The sequence below is a fragment of the Podarcis erhardii genome, assembly GCF_964252035.2.
Source record: "Podarcis erhardii genome assembly, chromosome: 10".
Lineage (NCBI taxonomy): Eukaryota > Metazoa > Chordata > Lepidosauria > Squamata > Lacertidae > Podarcis > Podarcis erhardii.
This window is the reverse complement of record NC_138500.1, coordinates 17460851-17477133: the sequence shown is the minus strand read 5'-3', so window position 1 is coordinate 17477133 and position 16283 is coordinate 17460851. Positions and strand designations below refer to the sequence as shown.

The following is a 16283-nucleotide window of genomic DNA, read 5'->3' as shown; positions in this document are numbered from 1 at the left end:
TACCACTTTCCAAAGTTTATTTCCTTCATTTAACAGCTTCAGCCCAGATGTCCTCCCACTGAGGGAATTTTATATTCATAGTAATGTAGGTTTGCAATAGAACAGGAGTGGGGAAACTGTGGCCCCCCAGATGTGGATGGACTCCAACTCCCCATCACTCTCAGCCATCATGTCCAATGGTCAGGGATGGGGGAGGTCATACTCCAGCGAATGTAGTTCAGTACTTCTTGCAGTTCATAGCTAAACTACTGAACTTGCTTCCATGAGAGACAGTGACAGCCACCAACTTGGATGGCTTTAAACATTAGACAAATTCATGGTAGATAAGAATACCAATAGTAGTGTTGGGTGTCAGAGAATCCAACTCCCCATAGTAGATTGCCAATAATGGATAAGACAAGGAAGTTCTTACCAGTGTTGTTTATTCAATAGTCATAGAGAGAGGCTTAGAAATTCAGCCTCTTGTAGTACAGTGGTACCTCAGGTTACATATGTTTCAGGTTACATACGCTTCAGGTTACACACTCCACTAAGCCAGAAATAGTGCTTCAGGTTAAGAACTTTGCTTAAGGATAAGAACAGTAATTGTGCTCTGGCGGTGCGGCAGCAGCAGGAGGCCCCATTAGCTAAAGTGGTGCTTCAGGTTAAGAACAGTTTCAGGTTAAATATGGACCTCTGGAACGAATTAAGTACTTAACCCAAGGTACCACTGTAATGGTTTTTTTCTCTGAGTAAATCTTCATTCCCCTTCTCCCCATTCGTCAACAGCACCACCCACCATACGGTTTCCACTTAGGGCCATCTGTCTCCAAGCCCTTTGCTCTCCTACTTTTAAGACTCGCCAGGTTCTGGGAGAAGGGGTGTGTGGAATGCTTTCTAGTGATAACATGTCAGCCAGTTGCTCTGGCTCTGCTTCCTCCTCTCCTCCTCATCCATCATTTTCCAACTTTGCCCCTCATCTGCCTCTGAGCTGTGACCTCCCACAAACCACTGTTCTAAATCTATACTGTCTTCCTCATCTCTGGAAGGGTCAGGCTGGGGAGGCGGTCTCCATCATTCCTCCTCTGTCCATTCCCTGACAGTTAGCTAGTCATTATGGTTGCAACTCTGCTTTCATGGTTAGAAGCAGTGATGCTTCTGAATACCCGCTGCTGGAAACTCCTCCAACATCTTGAGTCCCCAAATCAAGATGTGCATCTTCCCTCCCACACAAGTAATGTGACCTGTGAGATCACAGTGTCCAAATGACGTGCTTTTTCAGTATTGTATTTTTAATGGATTTATATATATTGCTTTACCTGGGCATTTTCCTCAATTCGCTTTCTGGTGTAGGTCTTCACCAGGACCACCAGGCCGCGCTGCAGTTGGTAGCGAATAGCCACGAGAGCTGGGCTTTTGTTGTACTTTTTGGCGATCGCAACCAACAGAGGGTCTTCAAGCAGAGGAGGAGCGTCTGGATTTAACCTGTTGGAGAGCAACATGGAGAAAAGGTGTGTTTCTGGTGTCAAGATTCACAAATATACACGCACAAATATAGGATGGGGGACACTTGGCTTGACAGCAATATTAATTAATACAGTATAGCCTAGTCCATGCAATATACACTAAATATTTTGTATTTAAAGCTTGGTTAGGTGATTTGAATTAATATAAGTTTTTAGTATCGTTCTCTACCCCTTCCACCAATAAATTGCAAACTCATACGTTGCACGTGGATCATTCTGTAGCCGAAATGGTAGCATTTGTGCACAGAAGAGAGTTTTTTTCTTTGCTTAAGTACAATCAGTATTTGGGGGGGGGGGATGCGGAACCTAAGGAGGGAAAGAAAGGCCCAAAGAATCACGTGTGCTTGTTGGAGACTTGATGTTTGAATGAAATGGAGGATCCTGGAGGAATGCACAGCTCATTGTCTTGAACGAAAACTCCATATTGGTTGCTGGTCCCACTTGTTAAAAATAAGCATTTAAGTAGTTTCCAATATACAGTGGTGCCTCGTAAGACGAAAAGAATCCGTTCTGCGAGTCTCTTCGTCTTGTGGTTTTTTCGTCTTGCGAAGCAAGCCCATTAGAGGATTAGCGCTATTAGCGGCTTAGCGGATCAGCTGATAAGCGGCTTAGCGGATCAGCTGATAAGCGGCTTAGCGGATCAGCTGATAAGCGGCTTAGCGGATCAGCTGATAAGTGGCTTAGCGGCTTAGAAAAAGGGGGGGGAGGGAAAAATAACCGCAGGAACTCGCAAGACATTTTTGTCTTGCGAAGCAAGCCCATAGGAAATTCGTTTTGTGAAGCACCTCCAAAACTGAAAACTCTTTCGTCTAGCGAGTTTTCCGTCTTGCGAGGCATTCGTGTTGCGGGGCACCACTGTAGATATAAACAACACAAAGCCACTTCCGCCTTCAGAGGAGGTGGGATTGCGGGCTGCACGCCCCCACCACGCACACGGTGGCTGGCTCTCAGCCCTCACGTGATTGAGGGAATCCCTGGATGCGTCATTCCCTGGACAGCCAATCGGCTGGCTCGGGGTGTGTGGCCTGCCCAATTTAACACAGGGGTGGCCGGGGATCTCCCTCTTTTGCCGCCTCCAGCTGTTCCGGTTTCCCACCCTCCCGTAATGACCTTGCCATGGACCTCAATTGGTCGCCGTTAAGGGGCCTGGTAGGATTTTTTTCCACTTGGCAAATTGGCACCAGCCACTTGGTTTTTCATCTACCTCATAGCAAATCATCACAACTTCCTTGGCATTGGCAGATAGGCATTGGCATTGATATTGTTATGTAGATGAAGGGGGGAGGAAGTGCCATATTGAAGGGAAGTCCAATAAAGGATTCTGGGGGGCGTGGCCCTGTCCGAAGCCTATGGAGGTGAGGCCCCAAGACAAGCCCTCGATCGGTGACCCCGGGGGTGATCCAAGTTGATGTGCATCAGCAGGACTCCCCCTACTGGTGGTTAACCCTTCCCAGACTTCAAGCAAACAGGCTGAAGCCGGATAGTCGGTTAGGACCAATGCCTAAGCCAATACCGCTCATCACCTGTAACCAATTTGTGGCCTTATTTAGCCCATTAACCATTGATTAATTGTGTCATGTGTCTTTATTTCCACTGGGGGAGGGTGGGAACTCATCACGCAATTCAAAATTCTGAGACACACAAAATAAGCTATGTAAAAAGAGAAATGCTATAATTATTTACAGTAAATGCAAGCCTGGATGCAGGGTCCTTTCATCCCTGCCATTCTACAGCTTAAAGCAACATTAAAGATAATGTAAATATGATTGAAAAACAGCACAAAATTTCAGAAGCAGAAATTATTAAATAGCCCCCTGCCTGCAACATTTAAAAACATATGTTTGGGAGAAGTCAAGCAGTTATTTAAAAAAACACACATCAGCAATGGGAAGGTTTCTGAGAATGTCTAAAATGGGAGGGGAAGAACTTTGTAAATCTCTCTGGAATTAATTCCCCAATTGTGGGGCCACTACAGAAAAGGCCCTGGTGCTGGTATCCACCATAGGGATCTTTATTAATTGTGGGACCAAGATTACAATCTTCAGAGCTGATGTAGATTTTGGGGAATAGTCGACATAGGTGGTCCCTGAGGTGGTGCCCAAACAATTTGGCTTCATCTCTTACCAGCTAGGGTCCCTTTGGGATCCCAGGACACAATATCCTTCCATGATGATATCGTTTGACTTGCAGAAGGCCAGCATCTTGCTTTGGTTCCGATAAGGATGGCATTCAACCTGCAGATTCAAAATCCCCCAACACAACCCAGAAGTGACAATTCAGAAGGAACAAAGAATACAGTGAAATAAAGAAAAGACAGAAAAGCAGAACCATTCTATTATTTCTTGAAATATTCAGCTGTTACCTTTCTTAAAGTGGGCTGTGTTTTCTAATGTATCAGAATCTTTAGATTACCATTCTTGCATTTGTGGTTTCCATTGCCATGCTCCTCATCCATGAAATATGTGTTACCTGAAGATGGGGGACGGGCTTATTCCCCCACAATCTCCTGTCACTCCAGCCCTGTTGGAAATACCCTGGGCACACTGATATATTACAGTATTTTAATATTTTTTTGGAAGCCGCCCAGAGTGGCTGGGGAAGCCCAGCGAGATGGGTGGGGTATAAATAATAAATTATAATAATAATATTATTATTATACCACTAGGGATGCGGGTGGCGCTGTGGGTTAAAACACAGAGCCTAGAGTTTGCTGATCAGAAGGTTGGCCGTTCGAATCCCCGCGACGGGGTGAGATCCTGTTGCTTGGTCCCTGCTCCTGCCAACCTAGCAGTTCAAAAGCACATCAAAGTGCAAGTAGATAAATAGGTACCGCTCTGGTGGGAAGGTAAACCGTGTTTCCATGCGCTGCTCTGGTTTGCCAGAAGCGGCTTAGTCATGCTGACCACATGACCCAGAAGCTGTACGCCAGCTCCCTCAGCCAATAAAGCGAGATGAGCGCCGCAACCCCAGAGTTGTCCGTGACTGGACCTAATGGTCAGGAGTCCCTTTACCTTTTTATCTGTACCACTGTCTCTGTGGTACTGGGAGATCACGGTTGCACACATCTCATTGTCAGTCCATTACTCCTGCTTAGCTACCAGATTCCATGCCTTGGACTAGCCTGCTCTGGTTTCATTTGGTTACATGATATACACCAGTGTCCAAGTGAATCAGGGCTGCTTGGGAGCAACAGCTTTGCCCAGATGCCTAACTCAAAAGCCCTTTGCTCCCCAACTGAGAACTTCCAGAGTCCCCACAAGAGGCTGTGTGGGCCCTGACGGCTTGTAGACCTCCTTCTACCTGAGATGCCTGTTTCAAACATAATGAACTTCTCCGTACTTCCCCCCCCTGAGGATTCAGAGGTTTTGATTAAATTAGAAGCCATTACTGGTTCCAGGAATTTAGGGGAGTCTACCCCACAACTCATAACTATATCTTTTTGTGACTGGATCTGCAACATTATAGCCTTAAGCAAGTTTTTTAAGGGAATGGCTGTGTTCATCAAAACAAAGTTCCTCTCACAAAAAGCTTTCGACAGCGTTTGGAACAAGCCCCTTCAAAAGGCGATTACACTTGACCTGGTTTATCACTGGCTTGTATTTCAACCCTGGCTTGTTCAGGATCATTTGCAGCTGCTTACAGGTGAAGTTGGACACTCCAATGGACCTCACCAAGCCGGCATCTTTGCACGCCTCCATTGCCTGGCAAAGTAAACACAACATGTTTGTTGAGTGATGTTTGTTGAATAGCTGAGGCCACACCTTTCCCCCGATTAAGATTGGAGTCTTATAGTTCACCAGCTCTCATAGGAGCCATTGTGTGAGTCATTGTTCTGGACATGCCTCCTCTGGTGGAAGGCTACTGTGCTCTGTATCCGAATGACTCAAGGGCTGGATTTGCTAATCCCAAGCGCCTACCTCCCATGTCTTCTGAAGATCTACATTGTCAAAAATTGGTTTTTTGTCTTCTCCCTTGGGAAATAAATCTGGTCCAGGCTGGAAAAGAAGGAGACGGAGGGAATAAGTGCAGGTCAGGCCTAGAGGTTCTCTTATCTCTGTAATACTATCTAATACTAATGGACAATGATAGAAAAAGGGAGATAAACTTGCAAGAGCCGGTACTACAGTGCAAGGATCTGTGGGAAACTCAAATCACAAGCACCACATTTCACAATATTGTTTATTCAAGAGCTTTATTCAAGAAGAATAAAGCATTACTTTAGCCAGGAAATTGCAATATTAAATCAGTATCGTCTCTTTTAATCCAGAGATTGGGAATCAGTGGATCTCCAGGCTTTGGTGGCCTCCAAGTCCCATCAGCTGCAGCCAGCAAGGACAATGATCAGGGATGATAGGAGTTGCAATTGAGGAACATCTGGAAGGCCACAGGTTCCCCAAACATGCTTTAATTCTTTCTATGCCCCACAGAACAAACTGTCTTCTCTCTCTGCACAGGTCCTCATCTCGCCATCCCCTTTTTTCTTTCCCTTACTCCCTCGTTGTTAGACAAATTTGCCCCAGGGATCCTCACCAGAGGGAGTCAATTGCTCTGTGAGGAGAAGGAGTCGGAAACTGAGATCGGGCAAAACCAAAAGCTGTTTATTCTTGAGACAGCGCTGCACAGGTAACGCCCAGCTTGTGCTGTAAAGAGGGAGGGCTCTGTCCTGTTTACATCAAAGGTACTTTATATCCATCTGAATTTCCCTCCTACACAGGGGCGTAGGAAGGGGGGGCGGCACCCCAGGTGCCATCATGGAGGGTGTGTGTGACAAATTATCAAGGAACAATTACTGCCCTACTAGGGCGGTTCATAAAAACTTATTTTTGAAAATGCCTGCTCCAAAGGCCTTATCTTACTACACTAGGGATTATACAGCTATATATGGAATTTCATGTATATCAGTTAATATCTTGACCCTCCTCCACGAAAATAGCTGTTTACTTGGCCGTTTTCTTATGTCATAAAGGCTGAAATTTCTTTTGTTTTTATAAAATATTTATTAAAGTTTTCAAAAACTTTCAAAAATAGAAAAAACAAGAAAAATGAAAATACATACAAAACATACAAAACACATATGATAACAAGTATAATTTCAATCCCTTAAATTCATAAAACTTATTTTCCCGACCTCCTCATACCTCCCCTTCCTGCATTCCAATCTCTAATTAATTCAATTCAGCAAATCCTTCCCCTAATTTCTATTCAATTTTTAATCTTTCTTTTCTTGATACCTAATCATTACAGCTGAAAACCCCTTAATTTCTAAATCAACATCGTTCTATCATTCAATAATTTTACAATATTTCTTAAGATAATCCTTAAATTTCTTCCAATCTTCTTCCGCCGTCCCTTTTCCCTGGTCTCGGATTCTGCCAGTCATTTCTGCCAGTCCCATATAGTCTATAACTTTCGTAAAGGCTGAAATTTCAATTCATTGTTTTCCTTTTCAGATAATACAGAGCATGGTGAAATCACAATAAATAAAACCTCATCTTCAGTAGTTTCAAGCACTCCTACAGGTTCCACATAATATCTATACTGCGTTGTTTAGTGTGGTAGCACCTGCACTTTGGAACACCCTAGCTTTTGCAACAAAGCACGTGCCTTTGCTAGACTCTTTTCGGGCACCTGCTAAAAGGATTCTTATTTAGGCACGTATACCTAGATGCTTAGGAAGTTGAAGTAATTTTAATCTTCATATTTTAGCTTTTGTATGTTTTAAAGTAGGGTTGTTAATTTTTCTTGATTTTACTGCTATGGTATTTTTTTGTTTTTTGTTTTGGTAAACCACTTTGCAGGTTTTTAAAAATAAATTTTATTAAATAAATAAACAGTAAATATAAATAAAATAACACAAGCCAAAACACAACCCATCCTGTAGATTTAAGTATCTGTACACAGTCGCCTACTTGTTATCAGAGGCCCAGAATCCACATTTCTTTCTAAGAAAATATGAAATAAAGTCAAACCATTTTTGCAGGCAAAATAAATAAATAAATAAATATTAATGTGTGTGTGGGGGGGGGGGTGACAAGAAATTTTCTGTACTGGGTACCACCTGACTTTCCTACGCCTGTGCTCCTATTGGCTAGGAGATTGCAGTTTACAGACTTCCTGGTCCGCCTATTTCATATTTTCCCCTTGATATACAGTGATACCTCAGGTTACAGACGCTTCAGGTTACAGACGCTTCAGGTTACAGACACCACAAACCCAGAAATAGTACCTTGGGTTAAGAACTTTGCTTCAGGATGAGAACAGGAGTTGTGCGGCGGCAGCAGGAGGCCCCATTAGTTAAAGTGGTACCTCAGGTTAAGAACAGTTTCAGGTTAAAAACGGACCTCCGGAACGAATTAAGTTCTTAACCCAAGGTACCACTGTATAGCCCTTTTAAGCATACAGAACAGCTTTCTAACTGTTCTCCATTTTCCTTCATGGTCCCGAGTCACCCACAAACCGTCCTAATACTTTATAAGGCATTATGTTTTGGCTATTACAACAAGTTTTCTCTTTCTTTGCAATGCAAGTAGTTACAACAGCAAGGCACGGTCATTTCTGCTAAGCTTTCCTAACCCATTTATCCCACACTTGCCAAGTCCTGCTCTGCACACGATTTCTTTCTTATGATGCCCATGTGGTTAATGTAATCACTAAATGCAGATGTTTTCTTTAACTGGCATGGTTTCTCCCCCCAAATCTGGGAGTGATCATTCTTTGATTGAGATATAGTATAGCAGAGAACTGTCAGCATCTCTAGGAAATGACAATTCCCAATGTTCCTTCAGGGAATAAAATATTTTTAGTAGGTTCTCCCTGCCGCCCCCCCCAATTCAAATATTATACTCAATACTTTCATTATGACATCAATAATTATTTACCTTCATAGAAAATGGATTGCGAATTATGAACAGATCCATGTGGTCAAACTGGAGTTTCTTCAGGGATTCTTCTAAGCATTTCCGAACTAGCTCAGGGCAGTGAAAGGTACTCCAAAGCTGTCAAAAATATAAAGATATTTATATTTTCATAGAGCCATAGAGTTTTTGGGTCTCAGACAATTTAGCTGCCGCAAATGACTATTCTAGTGTGCACAATGTTAAGGGCAAACTCAAATATTGTTCTGAAGAGTATGTTGAATTGCTGTGGTGAGGTAAAGTAATTAAAAAAATCATTATCGCTAATAAACAATATTTTTACTATTTATTTATTAAATTTCTATATTGCCCTTCACCAAAAGTTCTCAGGGTGGTTCACAAGATAAAAGCACAAATAAATAATCAAAACAGAATCCCTCCTCCCACAAACAGGTTTAAAAAGGGTGTAGAAATTGAATCAGTCCAAGGCCTGGTTGAAGAGGAACATTTTCACCTGGCGCCTACAGGTGTATAATGAACCCCCCTGCAGAGAACATTCCCGAAATGGGGAGCCATGCAGAAAAGGCCCCGTTCTCATGTTTCCGCCCTCCGAGCCTCACATGGAGGAGGCACACGAAGAAGAGCCTTAGAGGATGAACACTGAATCCGGGTAGGTTTATATAGGGAGGGGCATTTTGCTCCGATTTTGTTAAATAATGTCTGTGAAATATGCAATTGCATCATGATGCAGTCACTATATTCTACCCTTTAAAATAAAAAAATAAAAAATATTAAACTCACTTTTCCAGTGTAGAAAATGTCTTCCCTTTTTACTGTTCCGTCTGAAATCTTCGCACGAACGGCCCGCCCAACTTGTTCCTCTGTCTGGTATACATATGCGCCATCAATATGACGGAAGCCGAATTCTATTGCTATCTTTGTAGCCTCCTCACACTTGCTTTTTTGAACCTGCCAGTTGAAAAGGTAAAAAGGTTAGTCAAGGTCTTTGCTTCAGTGGGGAAATTTATATCAAAGGGTACCTGTAAGTAACATTTATATACGCGTTGTATGTGCGATATAATATTTTGCCACCAAATGGCGACGTGGAGTCCCGTTTTTAAATACCTGTTTTCCCTGTTTAAATTTACAACACTTTAAACTGAAACGCTTATTTGATGCGTGTAGATCCAGCCCTGATGGTGCCTGGGTCCTCTCCATGGTGGAGGACCTAAGATGGTTAGGTGGTGCATTGCAAGCCTCCTTGTGGCAACTCCTGCAGCCAAGGTAGTGCCAAATGTCTTGCTCTGCTTCCCACTGGATCACATCAGCGAGGATGAGAGGGAAGCCTTTTCATCTGGGCAGCCCAGGACCTTCATACTCACTGCCCAGGCTTGCACCCCAGGGAGGTCACTTTGGTGCTGCTAACACAGCAGCTTGACTTTCCCCCAGAGGCACACTCCATTGTGTCTTGAGACAGATGCCAGCAACAAGGATGGAGGGGTTCACAGTATTAACTTGCTTCTCCCACAGCCATAGCCTTGGATTCCAGCAGAAATCAGTCTTGGCTCCATCTCTCAGCTGCCCAGCCTGCTTTCTGCTTCCAACTCCTGGATCTCTCTCTCTCTCTCTCACACCCCCCCCCCCTAGGTTTTGTCTTTCTAACTACCCACCCATTTGCCCTCTGGCGCAGAGCTGCTTAATTCATTGCCATAACTACTCATATTTAAGGGGCCATTTCCAAGAGATTTGCATACCTGTCTCTTCATCAGTATGTATCTCTTTGTATAAAATAGATTCTACCCTCACATAGTATGTGAATAGAGCAGACATAGGTAAAGGACCCCTGACCATTAGGTCCAGTCATGGCTGACTCCGAGGTTGTGGAGCTCATCTCGCTTTATTGGCTGAGGGAGCTGGCGTACAGCTTCCGGGTCATGTGGCCAGCATTACTAAGCTGCTTCTGGTGAACCAGAGCAGCGCACGGAAACACCGTTTACCTTTCCGCCGGAGCGGTACCTATTTATCTCCTTGCACTTTGGCGTGCTTTCGAACTGCTAGGTTGGCAGAAGCAGGGACGGAGCGATGGGAGCTCAGCCTGTCACTGGGATTCAAACCACCGACCTTCTGATCAGCAAGTCCTAGGCTCCAAGAATGTATAACTTGCTGTTAAAATGGAATACACAAGACAAAATGGTTAAATCGGCTATGATAAAGTGGGCATAACATTATGTTTGAGGACTGGGAAAGGTTGTGGACCACTGGGCTGAACTTCACTGCATGTAATGCTCTGAAGGAAAATGTAATGAAAATGATATATAGATGGTACATGACCCCAGTTAAACTTGCCAAAATATACCATTTGTCTGAAAATAAATGTTGGAAATGTAAGGAAAGTGAAGGAACATTCTTTCACCTCTGGTGGACTTGCCCTAAAGTGAAGGCTTTCTGGGAAATGATATATAATGAGTTGAAAAAGGTATTTAAGTATACCTTCACTAAGAAACCAGAGGCCTTCCTTTTGGGTATTGTCGGTCAGAAGGTGCTAAAGAAGGACCGAACATTTTTTATGTATGCAACAACGGCAGCAAGGATACTCATCGCTAAGAACTGGAAAACGCAAGATCTACCCACACTGGAAGAATGGCAGATGCAGCTGATGGACTATATGCAACTGGCCGAGATGACTGGCAGAATCCGAGACCTGGGAGAGGAGAGGGTTGAAGAAGATTGGAAGAAATTTAAGATGTATTTGCAAAAATACTGTAATTTGGTTGAATGTTAAGAAGGATGCTAGATTATAAATAATTGAGCACCACTAAACTAGACGGAATTGGGATGACAAGTGAGAAATGTAAACCTTCTGGAGAACTATTAGATTATACTTAAATGAACGGGGCATAAGAACGTAAACAAGATGATAAATTGCTGGTAAAAATTTACAATGATGTAAGTGGGAGCGGGAGACGCGAGGGAGTCCAAAGAAGTTATGAAACTATGTTGATACATGTTATATTGTTTATTATTTTTACATTTGTATTGAAAAAGTTTAATAAATATTAAAAAAAAAAGCAAGTCCTAGGCTCTGTGATTTAACCCACAGCGCCACCCGCGTCCCTCAGAGCAGACATATGAATTGGAAAAATGGAAAAAGGAAAATTCCTTCAAAAAACTGAGTGGTTGCTTTTATTTGGTAAATTCATGATGTTCCTAGAAATTAATTTCATTACAAAACAAGAATTGACACTAATCCCTTCATTTGCGTTGCTGGTGATATGGAATGGACCGAATGAAGATGGTTTGGATAAAGAATTGATTCTATATTTATTGTTAGTGTCCAAAATAGTTAGCTAATGCCTGGTAATTTTGGATAATATTGTTACTCCCAACAAAACTAATAGTGGGCACTTTTGGTTCTATAGGAATATTTTTTAAAAAACCACTAGAAATTTTGCACTGGGTACTTTGAATCCTGCAGCAATTCACACTGGAAACTGTTTCTCAGCTACAAACTATCCAAGTCTTGCACAAAACATTATTTGCTCCTGAATTTGCTGGCAGAGGACCCTTGTTGAATGAGAAGCAGCGCTTTATGTGCTGCAAGGGATCTGTTGCATTCTTGGCTGCTGTGACCCAAGAAGTTCTCACGCACAATTGGTTTCTCAGATCAGGTGAGGCATCTCGTGCTGTGCTTTCCAATGTATGAAGCACCCAGCAGCTGGCAGGCATTTTGCTCTTCAAAAACAAGTTACTACAATCATGAGAGTTAAATGTGTTACTTACAGCATCCGGGGAATAGGTTCCAAACCCCAATACGGGGATTTTGTTCCCATCATTCATTGTAATGCCACGGTCTTTACTAAGTGCCATTTTCTGCTTCTGTGCTTGTTCAGTTCTTGGCTGCAGGCTGAAACTGATCAACACTCTTGTAGGAAAAACTCGAGTGAGACGAATAAAGTTCCTGTTTCCAATGAAATGTCTTCTGTTGGCACGATAGGAGGGGAGTGTCTATGCAAATACCCTGAAGAAATGAGAGAGAAAGGCGGGGAAACCTATGCCCAAATTTTTATGAGTAATTTTCAGCAGAATGTCCTTTGGTACACCAGCAGCTTTCATTGCTGACTTCTCAGCATTGCTGTCACAGGATAGATAATAGCTATCTTCTTCCTGTTCTTCTTGTTGTTCTTCTTTGCCTTCCAATAAAGGAAAGCAGATGGGTGAGTGGACTTAAGCATTTGTCCCACACAGCGTTCAGGCACCCTTAAAAAACTCTTGTATTTTGATAGCCCCCCCCCCAAGCCAAGGAATAAAAATATTATGTTTAAAACAAAATTTACATATATTATTGCTAATGATTTATATTTTAATTTTTATAATCTTTTAGCTAGCATATTGCCCTTTGTGTGTTACGTAATGCCTGTGAAATATGCATTTTAAGGAAACATCTTCCTTAGATATGATGAAAGGGAAGTGACTAAGCCAATGTTCTGTTGAAGCTAGAAAGAAGGGCAGGGACACTCCCTATCTTGCTCCAGACTTTGGATTAATGTGATTCCAATGAAGAGTTGCAGTGCTTACAAATGGCACATGTTAACTATACCAAAGTTTCTTAATTTTCACCACAGTGTCTCCCGAAACACCAATGGCTTTGATTGGTGACTTAGCATTGCTTTTGCAGGGCAAATGATAGTTGACTGATGGGGGGGGGATTTCATCTCTTTATTATTAATATTGTTCTGATAAAACTATTTTGAGACCTGTCATAAACTTTGACATGTTAACTGTTAGACATGGGAGAAGCAGGCCTCAAAGCTAAGCAGATCTTCAGGCAGAGGTATTGAAATGAAACAAATATACTCAGAAACAAAATAGCCAATGAAATATGTGGAGGTGTCTGTTGACTTAACAAAGCAGAATGCTCTGTATGCCAAAGGAGGGGGAAAAGGATGTAACAGACTCTCCAAGTGTCCCTATTTTCCAGGGACAGTCCCAGATTAACAGAAACCATCCTAGTTTCTGATTTGATCCTGGAATGTCCCTCTTTTCCTTAAGGTAAAGGTAAAGGGACCCCTGACCATTAGGTCCAGTTGTGACTGACTCTGGGGTTGCGGCGCTCATTTTGCTTTATTGGCCGAGGGACCGGCGTACAACTTCCAGGTCGTGTGGCCAGCATGACTAAGCCGCTTCTGGCGAACCAGAGCAGCACACAGAAACACTATTTACCTTCCCACTTGACGTGCTTTCGAACTGCTAGGTTGGCAGGAGCAGGGACCGAGCAATGGGAGCTCACCCCGTTGCGGGGATTCGAACCGCCGACCTTCTGATCGGCAGGTCCTAGGCTCTGTGGTTTAACCCCTATTTTTAACAGAGGGTATGGAGTTATGTGACCGCTGAGCCAAGGAGATTATTAACTGTACCTACTTTAGAAGACATCTGAAAGCAGCCCTGTGTAGGGAAGTTTTTTAATGTTTAATGTTTTTATATATGTTGAAAGCTGCCCAGATTGGTTGGGGCAGCCCAGTCAGATGAGTGGAGTTGGCTCCTATGCCTGAGTCGTTTAGTCAAGGTGCTGAAATTTCTCTATTAGCAAACCTTAAGTTCACCAAATGGGACTACCCAGGATACCCTAAGGAGAAGACCAGGCTATTGCATTCCTATCTTTACAGTGTGGATACGAGTTCTGATGATGGCAATCCATGCTCAGATGAAAGCTGCCACAAATACAACTCTACCCTTCCTTGTCTTATTATTTCAAGCAGTTGTACCAATGCATATATTGCTAGATAAAGAAAGAGCATTGTTTGTCCTCTTTCTGACTAAATGGACTTTGCAGATGTACAGACAAAAGTACCTACATCTTTAGGTGACAGCCCCTTCATAGTACCACAGTTTTCAGGAGTCCCTGGGCAGAGGGAATGACCAACAGTGCATTGGAGGGGGAACACAGGGAGTGTAGATCCATCACCTTTTCCACAGCAGATGCAATGGCCTCATCAGATGAAGTTACTGGATAACTGATGGAGCTTTCTTGGTCTGACAAGTTAGTGATGTGGTAGAAAGGGTTTCAGAATTCTCTTTTGTTTGTGATGCAATAGATTAGCATAGAATAAATTAGAGAATGGGGGAAATAATGTAGCAGAGGCTGTATATTTTTTTTCTTTAATGAGGTTACGACTTCACGATAGAGGTTTAAATGGTAATGCTTTTTTGCAAAATTGTATGCATTTCTACATGAAATCCATGGGTCGCCTGTCAGTTGTCTGAAGATGATTAAAGCTCAATCTGTTTAAAATTCAATAGAGTTATATGACTGTCAGCAGATCCTAATGAAATATTATACTATATACTGAAGCTCTTTTGGGGTGTATGCATGCTGGTGTATATGAGGATTTGCCTGCATTTCTGGACAGAGCATATGGATGTGCCTATAAGCTTCCACACCTCTAAATTTGCCACTCCAGCACAGGGAATGCTTATTAAACCAATATGTGTGCAGTGGAAACTGGTAGCTCTGAAAGTGTCAACAACAAGGTTCCTCGTATTTCCCTATTTCTCCTTTACCTCCAGATTAAAGCCAGGAATCATTTGCAAAGCTCTGTTAGAGTAGATTTAACTTTTGCCAAAACATATTTTTGATACTGTGAGTGCAATGGAACTATGGTGGTTCCTAAGAATTGGAGATCAATTAGAGATGGGAGACGAGTCCTTATTCCACATCTGGTGGGTAATACTCTGGGTGACCAGCAAACCTGAAACAAAACAAAAGAGAGTCAACCCTCAGGGTGGGGAAGATGTACAAGCAACAAAAATTGATCTGTTGCCAGCCATTGCCTCATGAGACCATTTCGCACAGTGCATTATAAGCTCCCCGAGTTTGCCATCAAATGCCCACCCTGCTGAAAATCTGGGAGGCTGAAAGCCAAAATGGTCCACAATATTACAATCTAAAACTTGAAATATCGGGATGATCATATGTCCATCTTCTCACTAGAGAAAATAACCCCTAGATGATGAATACAGCCCTGGTTGCTGATCAAAGTGGTACAAGAGGGTTGGGTCAAAGGTCTCTCTCCTCTTCCCCAGCGCCTTTTTGAGACTTTCAGGTAGGGGCAGAAGGACAAATGCTGTTTTAGGAGTCCCTTCCTGGCATGTAATGAAGCCTGTCTAGGTCAAATAGGACTGGGATAGCTAAGTCGGTAGAGCTTGGAAACTCTTGACCTCAGGGCCATGGGTTTGAGCCCCATGCTGGGCAAAAGATTCTTGCATTGCAGGAGGCTGGACTGGATTACCCCCGTAGTCCCTTCCAAGTCAACATTTCTATGATTCTGCGACATGGACACTTGTCCGTACACTTGCACCCCACTCCAACAATGCATGGGGTTTTCGTCTCCACAGTTATTCCTGATATAATTTCACCTAATTCTCTATGAAGAGAAGAGATGGATGCCAGATCTTTTCTTCCTTTTGCTCTCGCAGTTTGCATTATTGAGTGAACCACTATTATGTATCCATATGCACACTATTTAAATATGACTTACATATCCATTTTTATGAAGCTCATGCTTTTGTGAAGGCCATCAATGGCTTTCATATCCTCCTCAGACAGCTGGAAAGTAAATGCCTGTCAGGGGGAGAAAATAAAATGCTGAGGGGCTTTTACCTCATGCCTTTTTGTTGCACCTCAGAGCTGTGCACCTTTTTCAGCAACAAAGATACCAAAGTGAACTTTGCTACCACCTTCCAAAGTTTATTTCCTTCATTCAACAGCTTCAGTCCAGATGTCCTCCCACTGAGGGAATTTTATATGCATAGTAATGTAGGTTTGCAATAGAACAGGAATGGGGAAACGGTGGCCCCCCAGATGTGGATGGACTCCAACTCCCCATCAGTCTTCGCCATCATGTATGATGGTCAGGGATGAGGGAAG

General features: G+C 42.9%; 1 protein-coding gene across 4 annotated transcripts in view; it reads right to left on the bottom strand.

Moving 5' to 3' along the window:
- The window catches only part of LOC309351926 (aldo-keto reductase family 1 member C3-like), a 47390-nt gene that overhangs the window by 17586 nt on the left and 13521 nt on the right, over positions 1–16283 (bottom strand). For 2 of the 4 annotated variants that reach the window (XM_081880133.1, XM_081880132.1), the window contains exons 2-8: positions 12140–12377; positions 9161–9328; positions 8384–8500; positions 5423–5500; positions 5084–5206; positions 3630–3739; positions 1299–1464 (exon numbers count right to left, since the gene is read on the bottom strand). In XM_081880133.1, coding sequence (XP_081736259.1) covers positions 1299–1464; positions 3630–3739; positions 5084–5206; positions 5423–5500; positions 8384–8500; positions 9161–9328; positions 12140–12226 — 849 coding nt within the window. In that variant the 5' untranslated portion in view covers positions 12227–12377. Of the gene's footprint in view, positions 1–1298; positions 1465–3629; positions 3740–5083; positions 5207–5422; positions 5501–8383; positions 8501–9160; positions 9329–12139; positions 12378–15024; positions 15106–15894; positions 15978–16283 lie in introns of those variants that run through there. The other 2 variants (XM_081880130.1, XM_081880131.1) reach the window with 1 other exon arrangement.